The 10256-nt window shown below is 39.3% G+C and overlaps 1 protein-coding gene across 1 annotated transcript in view; it reads right to left on the reverse strand.

Annotated features, from left to right (window-relative positions):
- tead1a (TEA domain family member 1a) overlaps nucleotides 1–10256 on the reverse strand; it is a gene marked incomplete in the record, with an annotated part of 62010 nt that overhangs the window by 20775 nt on the left and 30979 nt on the right. The window contains 2 exon segments of the mRNA XM_014032956.1: nucleotides 4597–4659; nucleotides 8884–8948. Of these exon segments, the coding sequence (XP_013888410.1) occupies nucleotides 4597–4659; nucleotides 8884–8948 (128 nt within the window).

Here is a 10256-nt window from a genome sequence, read left to right on the forward strand (position 1 = left end):
CACACACACACACACACACACACACACACACACACACACACACACACAAACACACAGCAGCAGCAGCACCGACTGAAATTAGAGAAATAGCCTTTTCCGTAAAAATCCAGTGTGAAATTAGAAGCTGAAGCTGTGTTGTTACAACTAAAGGAAAGAAAACACAAGTTAAAAGCTAAAAACTATAAGAAAGGGGTTAGCATTATGTAGCAAAAGGGTAGGAGCTAACAGAAAAAGGCCAGATTAAAGTTAAACGTAACAAAAACATGGCTAAAAGCTAAAAGTAGTCAAAGGCTAGTTAGCAGCAACACAGAAAAAGGCTAGCTAAAAGCTAAGAGAAGTAAAAGGCTAGCAATATGTAGCAAAAGGCTACCCAGGAGCTAACAGAAAAAGGATAAACTAAAGTTAGAGGTAACAAAAACCTGGATAAAAGCTAAAAGTAGTCAAAGGCTAGTTAGCAGCTTCACAGAAAAAGGGTAGCTAAAAGCTAAGACAAAGCAACAGGCTAGCAATATGTAGCAAAAGGCTACCCATGAGCTAACAGAAAAAAGGCTAGATTAATGTTAAAGGTAACAGTTACCTGGGTAAAGCTAAAAGTAGCCAAACGCTAGCTAGCAGCTACACAGAAAAAGGGTAGCTAAAAGCTAAGACAAAGCAACAGGCTAGCAATATGTAGCAAAAGGCTACCCGTGAGCTAACAGAAAAAAGGATAGATTAATGTTAAAGGTAACAGTTACCCGGATAAAAGCTAAAAGTAGCCAAAGGCTAGTTAGTAGTGACACAAAAATAGGCTAACTTAAAGCTAAGAGAAGTAAAAGGCTAACAATATGCAGCAAAAGGCTACCCAGGAGCTAACAGAAAAAGGATAAACTAAAGTTAGAGGTAACAAAAACCCGGATAAAAGCTAAAAGTAGTCAAAGGCTAGTTAGCAGCAACACAGAAAAAGGCTAGCTAAAAGCTACGAGATGTAAAAAGGCTAGCAATATGTAGCAAAAGGCTACACAGGAGCTAACAGAAAAAGGATAGACTAAAGTTAGAGGTAACAAAAACCTGGATAAAAGCTAAAAATTGTCAAAAGCTAGTTAGCAGCGACACAAAAAAAGGCTAAATAAAAGCTAAGACAAAGCAACAGGCTAGCGATATGTAGCAAAACGCTACCCAGGAGCTAACAGAAAATGTTAAAGGTAACAATTACCTGGATAAAGCTAAAAGTAGCCAAAGGCTAGTTAGCAGCTACACAGAAAAAGGGTAGCTAAAAGCTAAAAGAATCAAAAGGTTAGCTTTTAGAAGTCAAAAATAGCAAAAGAAATTACTTAAGGTATCATAAGAAAACAACAATAGAACAAGTAAGATAGGTAGGTGCAAAAATAAATAAAAATAAATAATTGAAGGGAACTTTATCTATTTGTAAATAAATATTTTCGAAGTTACAAAAACTAAAAATCACAGCATCCTTTCTCTGAATGGTTAGATTTTTTTCCAGTCTAAAATTACACAAAGTGTGCAAACGTGTTTAGGCTGCAAAAATAAAATCATTTCAACAAGGATGTTGAGTAAAAAGCTGAATTCATGTGAGTAAAACTGTCGGAGCTTCATGAGACTGGAGGAACATCAGCTGTTGGAGCAGCTGCCTCCAGGACAACAGTTGCTTGATGCAGATTTACAGAGACATTAAATATGGGGCTCATTTGTAAAATCTGAACTAAAAGCAACATGGAGCAGAAAACAGCTGAATGAAATAGAATTAGAGGCACTGTGATAGCTGGAGAATTACTAATTGGCAGCTTCACTCAAGTTAATTGGCACTGAGAGAAATCCCTCCTCCTGGGAGAAGTAATGACATTACAGGAGGTACTGAGATGGGAATCAGGATGGATTTTCATATTAAAACTCCAAGAACCGCACGGGTTTGATCCCTGAGCTTAAAAACAAACAGCTTCTGTTCTGAAAGGAAGAAATGTTTGCTGTTGCCCTCGTTTTTCTATTAAATCCATTTTTAAACTTTTAACAAATGTTGCTTCGGTCTGATTTAAATCTATATTCATGTCTAAATTTGAGATTATTGCACATTTAATAATACTGTAAATATTTCCAGAAACACAAAGAGTGGATGCATTTATTGAGTTTTACACGTTTTACTTAAATTTATGAAACAAATTCAGCTTTAAATCCACACAAAAACAAACAATATATCCCCCAATCATGGTTTTTAGAATGTCAACAGTTTGAACATTTGCTGCTTTTTTTATTCTAGGCTATTAAAATTCTACAAAAACTCTATTTGCGGAGTATTTTGGAATTTTAAATTGCTGGCAAGATGTTGAAAAAGAAAGGAATTTTAAGTGCTGCCTTGGTTTGAGGAAAGTTTTGTTAATTGGTTGATAATTGAAATAAATGCACTTGGTTTATTGTTATTAGCCAATCATTTTTAGATTATAGTTATTTTTGTCATTACTTGTTATGAAAAATGAGAGTCATGCAATTGGCCTGTTAGCAAAATATCTCATGAACTCCCCTGGATAGATTATCAGGAAACCCAACTGAAAATGGCCACAAATTGTTCAAGGTTTTGTTTTAAACGTTTGTGGTGGCTCATATTCAATCTCTCGTTTATAATGTAACAAAATATCTGAATCTAAAACATTAGTTTGCACCAAAATAAGTTCAAGTAGGACTGCGATAGACGTTAAAAACGATATGAAGTTGGCCTACGGTAGAAACTGACCCTCTACCGTCCTGTCATCAGTTACGTCATCACATCTGTGTCAACAGAGCTGCTATATTCTGAGAAGAAATGAAGAAATATAGAGTTTTAAAACACGGACAGAGAGAATAAATCCTCAAAAATTTTGTATGGCAGGCAGATGTTACATTTATTTGGCTTCACCACACTTACATTCCAGTTATCTAAAATAGTTTTATGACAGGACTGTGCAGCTTAAGTTCCTGTCACACTATAACAATTTAGGCAACTTAGAATATTTTTATGTCTAAATGACTAATTTTACTAGAAGTTCTGTTTATAACATCCACTTTAAATTAATATTGTTGAAAATAAGAGAAATGTTTTGTTTGTTGTTGAAACTGTTTTTCAATATATACAGTATAAAATATTCTGTTATGTTAATTTGCACTACAACAAAAATGCTGGGTTTGATTATGATTACAGTTTTCTGCTAAATAAATGCTCTAAAAATTACATTATATTTGTTTTTTATTATAATTTTCTACTGTGATATGTACCGTTATCATGAAGGGATTCAGTTTATACCCTGATATGAATGTGAGGTCATACCGCCCAGTCCTAAGTTTAAGTATCTACTTTCAGAAGCATCTGTCGTTTGACCGTCGACAACTATTTTGTGTTGAATCTATATCTATTATCAGTGTGCATTGCCAAGGCAATGCACATCATTGTGATTTGTTTCCCATCCAAGTCATCTCAACTTTGCCATGCTTCTCCTCCTGCATACTTTGTCCTAGAGCTGCCAATGTAATTTATATCTGTAAAGCCCCTGTGCCAAATGATGGCTATGCCTTTTGGTGCCTGTAAAACTTATAGTTTTTGAAATATTAATGTTTAATGAATTATAATGGCAGTCAATGGAGCCTTGTACTGGTCCAATACTGCCCCATGCTGTACTCAAGTTGGTACTGCACCATAATTTAATATTTCAACTCAGTAGTTCAGTGTTTACAATACTAATATGATTGTATTTTGATGTTTTACTATAATATTGTCTTAATACTGCTCTATTGTTGTAATATTATACATTTTTGTGTCAATAATTGTATTGGCAATGTGGCCTCTTTCTGCACACATAAAAACCAACCCCTGCCACCATCTTTTGCCACAGCTCCATTTGTCTAATGGTCTATGTCATGGACTTTCATGTGGGAGACCAGAGTTCAAACCCCAGCTGAAGCAGCTTTAACAAAAAATCTCTTCAAATTTCATATTGTCACTCAATTAACTTAATTACAAACACCTGCTGACGAGACAGGCACAAGCTGGTATAGAAAACACATTTGAACTTGGTCAAAGTTCATTCTGCAAGTCCATTGCTGCAGGCAAAGCCATGCTGCAATGACATGCTACATGGCAATGCACACTTGTTTTTACATCGTAAAAACCAATGTCTAGTAATATTCTTTTTTTCTCACTTTGAGGAGCTTTTTGTCATTTATTTTATGAGACTTTCGTCTGGCCTCCTCTGAAAACAAGCTCTCCTTTGTTGCTTTACACCAAGTTAATTACAACCATCAGTGAGGAAGAAAGATGGTGAGAAGGAAGACAAGATTAACAGACTGAGGGAGAGAGAGGGAGAGGAAGAGAAATGAATGAATGTAAGGAAAGAGGAGAATGCCAGGAGGAGGAGGAGACGAGAGGCAGTGGAGTTTAATTAGACACCAAGGATACAGGAGTCAGTGGGACAGGCATCTCCTCCAGTCTTCATCAGGGACCAACACTGAATTTAGATTATTCTTTAAAAAAAAACTTATTTGGGTTTGTGTGGGTGGTGCCTGCTCAGAGCAGTCATCGTTACAACTTCCTGTGAAGCAGAGGAAGCGGAAACATCCACAAACATCACGGCTCACCTTTAGTTTGGACTGAAACTCCCTGGATTTTCTTCTAGCCAAGACCTGGATGTGACTGGATACCTGGAGAGGAGGGAGGGAAACCAAACAGTGAGTTGCCATGGTTATGAAAGGACTGTTGCCATACTGGAGCTACACACACAGAGATGCAAAACACACACACCCTACACACAATCCACTCCCCTGAGAAGAGTGAATAGAGCAATCTGCGCACATCTTCAAAGAGGGCACCTGAGAACAGCCCGTTACGTCCCGTCTCAGCAGTGATGTAATCGTCTGTTCTGTTCAGGGTTTAGTTTGTGATGAGGTGTAGGAAAGACGTCGAAATGCTTTCATAAATGCTTCACAGTTTATAAAAGACTAAATCAATTATTCCTCAAAACCTGAGAACACATGCTCCTCCACCTGTGGCTGTGTGATTTGGGAAGTGACCGAAAGAGTTCGTCACGCACACCAAGTGCCTGAAAAGAGCTTCCATCAGAGAGGAGCTGCTGCTTCACTTCAGGAGCAGGATGAAGCACTTCTCCCAGAGAGGTGTTTCAGACGTGTGCCTTCAGGACGAGGCCTCCGGGGAGATCCAGGGTTTGATGGAAGAGAAAACATCACCGCTGGCTCGAGAAAACATGTGAAGTCCCCTGAAAGGACCTGGAAGAGCTCAGCTCAGGACGTTACCCCGAAAACCTGGACGGATGGTCTCATTATCTATGCTTACGTGGACTTAAGTAATTGGAATAAACGGCCAATTGGGATTAAAATGTGTCGTGTAGACCAGTGGTTCCCAAACTTTTCAGCTTTTGACCCACAAAATACCAACAGCAGAGGCCTGTGCCCCCAGTTGTTGTCGGTTGATGAGCATTGTTTTGATTTGATTTGATTTATTGATTTAACAGGRAAAGATTACTAAAAATCAAGCCTGACTCAGCATAATTGCTGTTTTACAGCAGGTTCCTGTTCTGCAGCACATAAAACACTCAGAAATACAGCATAATCACATCATTATACGACACAAAGACAAACAAGCATACCAAATTTCAGGAAGGCAGCGTTTGCAAAATAGGACATCTAAATATGAGCACAACAAAAAGTGTCCAGCAGATGGCAGACAAGATTCTTCTTAAAGGGCTGTAGTTTTGAAATGGACTTTATGTTTTGAGGAATGTCATTCCATGCTTTAGTATAAACATAGAAGAAAGACCTCTGGCCGTAACAGTTTTTAAAAGTTGGTTTTCATGTCAAATAAACAAGAGCATAGCAACATTATTTATTACGGTATTTTTGTCCATTTTATGTACACCAATCTTATTATTTTGTAAAAACAAAAGGAAAAATGTTCTTAGTTGCCATTTTTTTGTGTAATTAATTCAAAAAATATTTTCAGGACCCCACTGCCTTTCCCTTTGGGAACCACTGCCCTAGTACCCCCTCTGTCAAACACAACAACTGATTATTCAATGAAAATTATTTATTTAACTTTCCTAGAATGTTTAATTCTCAGACATTTTATTATTTTCAGCTCAAATTAAACATAAAAATAAAAATGTTGCCTTGAAAGTGAACAAGTAATTAAATAATGAAACCAGGTAATGGCAGGTGAAGGAAGCAGCAGGATCCAAAATACATCAAATACCCCAAATAACCAAATTCCATGAGATTCCACATTTTATACTGGATTCCATTTTGTGTCAATTTCGTGATTACGGTTGCATTTTCCACATTGTGGGGCCCTACATATCTCAGTCCTATTTTTATTAATTTTTTTGCAAACCTGGTAAATTTTTCCAGCCCCTGTAATATGATCACGTACCCCAAGAGGTACACGTACCCCTGGTTGGGAATCACTGGTCTGGACGCCCCAATACTCTGATCTGATTCAGCTCCATCAGAATGAATTTGTCATCTGAATGAGAGGTTCATGCAGATTGATCATCTGAGCGGCGTGCAAGTAAACATTGATTCTGGTTGTGGAAAACTGACTTGACTGAGAACGTGAACGCGAAATCACCCTGACGTATTTGCACCTGGCTACATGCTAATATGTCGTATTGGTTAGCAATACAACATTTCTTCAAAAGCGTAGGAACACGGAGCGCAGTAACGTCTTTGTTCATGTTCATCACAGAGTGCTGGGCGGTACACCAGTTCATACCGAAAAACATTTTTTATTTTTGTCATGATGTGAATTTTCTGAATAGCGACTCAGAGGTTTAAGTAGCCGGAACACGTTCGGAACGTTACATCATACGTCAGCGAACTGTTTCACGGGGGACACTTTTCCTCGCAGCACCGCTACATGCATTAGCAAGCTAGCGGCTTCTCAGTAAATGGCTGTTTGGCGATTCCGCTGCTTATTAACTGACTTTTAAAAAAACGCTCCTGTTTTCGCCATTGCTGAAAGTAGTACACCTCTTCAGTGATGTTTACGGATAGATTTCATGTGCGACATTAACGTATAGAGCCGTTAATGTGCTTCTATTGTGAAAAGCCCGGAGGAAGTGGTTTTGTACTCGGGTTGAGTTAACTGGTACACAGAGGCTGAGTCATCCTGTTAAGTTTTAAAAAAAAAAGATAAAACCCGATAATAATCTTTGATCAACCCTCCTCCTTCACAACCAGTAAGGAACATGGGATAAATCTTGTGCCAGCAGGAATTGAATTTGATGCGATGTACAGTAAATGTAACATTTTCTACATATAGGTCAAATTAATCACTGCAATAAAATAACTTTTGCTGTGTCCAAAATGGCAGGCCGGGTCCTCCGAAGGCCGAATTTGTCGGCTGCATACGTCACAGCGCCATGACGAAGGACGTCCAAAACCGAAGACTCCTCCGATGCGGCCGACAAATACGTCCTTCCTTTGGTCCGAATCGAAGGACTGGTCCGATGGATCCTTCCTGGTCCAGCGTATTCCATAATGCATTGCGGCCCGACCGGAGATTTTTTTATGCTAGTAATGGCGGACGAAGCGAGAGAATAGAATACATTTTAAATAAAAATATGGTGATATAAAAATTAAAAATTTAGCGGTTGTAATTCTAATACTTTTATCATTTGTATGGACATGTTTTTAATTATTATTTTTGTCATTAAAAAATGCAAAATAAACATGCACCTACAGCGGGTCAGTTAGTTCTTCAAATGTTACCTTAAAGTTAATTTTATAGTTTTGTGATATTAATAATGCTAATGTATTGATATTTTTCTAGTTTTAAGTTTGCTTGTTTAGCGTCGTCACAGTTGCTAGGTGACATGACGTACGCCGGGGTAAGGAGGGGAGGCTAGACCGTCCAAATTCACAGCCTCTTTTTTTACGGTCTTCCCGGTCTACAAAGGACCCTGCCCGCTGCGACTGGGTAGTCTGGGTCCTCCGGAGGATCCGGCCAGTCGTTTTGGACACAGCCTTTGTCTGTTTTTGTCGCTTTTACAGTGGATTGCATCAACTCTGTTACATACAGAAGGGAAACTTCACCAAAGTGAAACATAAATCTGTGGATCTGTGTTTGATTACACTGCCTGGCTTTCTCAAGGACCAGGATGTGACACAAAAATCTGAATTATGGAACTGAAAGTGAAAGTAGTCAAACTGAGTTTTTAATAAACCAAAATACAGTTTCAAAGCAAATTAGTTCAAATTCAAAACTTTAAATTCAGTTTCAATTTAGTGAAATTTATTTTCAAACGAATGCATTCAGTTTCAAATTATGAACATTCAGATTCAATCTGAACAATTCAAATTCGACTCCTGCTGGCACAAGATTGATCATATAAGGGAAACAGCAACACGATGATACAAAAGTCAATAAATAGTTCCTGCAGAAAGAAAGTAACGTCAGCTGACGGTGATTTGCTAATCATTAGGCAACGTTTGTACTTTTTATTATCAGCTGAGCTATAATGAAAAGGAAAATACAGTGAGTCCTGGAAAAGTAAATTATCCTTTAAAGTCTTACATTTCTTCTCAGGCCAATCAAAATACCATGATACTGGTATAATTGTGAAAAATACCAGTATATAAAATTTGGATCATACCTCCCAGCTCTAGTAGAACTTCTTCTTCTGTGGTTTAAAATGTAAACTTTACAACTCTGTGAACATCATTTCTACTCCTAATAAAAGCCAGGTGAATGTTAATGCTTGCCATGATCGTATTAATTAATTTTATGCCCATATAAATGATACAGTTGGATTATTTAATCCAAATACCTTTCATTTTTCACATGTCAACATAGCTAGAGTCTTATACCTTTCTTTACGGTTGTTGAGTTTACTTTTCAAACACCACCAGTACCTGTTTCCTCGTCCGCGTCTTCCCCGTTCTCAGTTTGATGTATCTGGCTATCAGCTCGTTTCGACCTGGAGGAAACAAATAAAAAAAAACACACACACAGATGAAACACTGAGCACCTTGTCTTTGCAACACACACACTTAACTCATCGTCCTTTCTCAAAGACAATCAGGAATCAGACAACCTGACAAACAACTTAGTGTCTGATTAAAAGCTGTTGACCCAGTGATCCTGTGACGTGCACTTTCACATGGAAACGCTGTAATCACCGATACCCCTGTTGAGTTTTACACACACGCGCACACACACAAATCCCACACATCATGGCCCTGAATACACATGACCCAACAATACAGGCATTCATGCGGACTGGCCATCCCCTGATTAAAGGAACCAGCAGGCCAGCTGTACCCGTGCTTATGTGTGTGCACGTACAAGCACACACTCGCACACACACAGACACACACACACACACACACACACACACAGACACGCTTACAATGCTGCATAATTCAGTCCATTCACAAGAGAGCACAGCAAACTCAGCATGACCTGGCTAGTATAGATTAGTGAGGGAAAGAGGGCACGGAAAGAAAAAAAACTTTAAATCCAGGAAACCTGCGACAGAAAGGAACGTTTGTGTTTTCACACACACATGCGGTTACACACGTTTACACAACCGTGTGAAATACGGTTTTGTTACACCTCCAGCCAGGCCGCTGTACAACTCCAGAGCGATTTAAAAACTAGAATTGTAGATAATCTGTGGAAACAAGTCGTTTCTCTGTAATTGCGTTTGCTAACAAGCACTTTGGGGGCCGTGGGGCTCGGTTTGGTTCTGGTTCTGGTTCTGCTGGCCCGCTTTTCTGTTGCAACCGAGTGGAAAACCAACGTGGGGCCAGCTGGCCAACTGATGGTCAAGATCTGCACAAAGCCAAACCTCTACACACTACCCAAATGGCTCACAACAATAGCCCTAACTAACTAGCAGATGGCGATTGTGTGTGTGCGTGTGTGTTTGTGCGTGTGTGTTTGTGTGTGCGTGTGTGTGTGTTCTGACCAGCACCAGTGACACGGAGATAGGGAGCTTAGGCTGATAAAATCTACAGCTCCCCGTGCAGGTGTTTTCCTTCTAGCAGTGAGACTGACGACAGCGCACACACCCACGTACCAGCGCCAACACATACACACACACATACACACACACAAACGTGCGCGCGCGCTCGTGCACGCAGAGTGAGTCCTGGCTGCGGAGGCTGACATCTGACTCCAGAGGGGCCAGCTGGTCTTTCTAGGAGGCTTAACGGTGAATTATCATCCTTCACTAACCCTGCGGCACACATCCCTCGCTCTTCAGCACACACTCCCCCCACAC

Source organism: Austrofundulus limnaeus, unplaced genomic scaffold, assembly GCF_001266775.1.
Source record: "Austrofundulus limnaeus strain Quisiro unplaced genomic scaffold, Austrofundulus_limnaeus-1.0 Scaffold7, whole genome shotgun sequence".
Classification (NCBI taxonomy): Eukaryota; Metazoa; Chordata; class Actinopteri; order Cyprinodontiformes; family Rivulidae; genus Austrofundulus; species Austrofundulus limnaeus.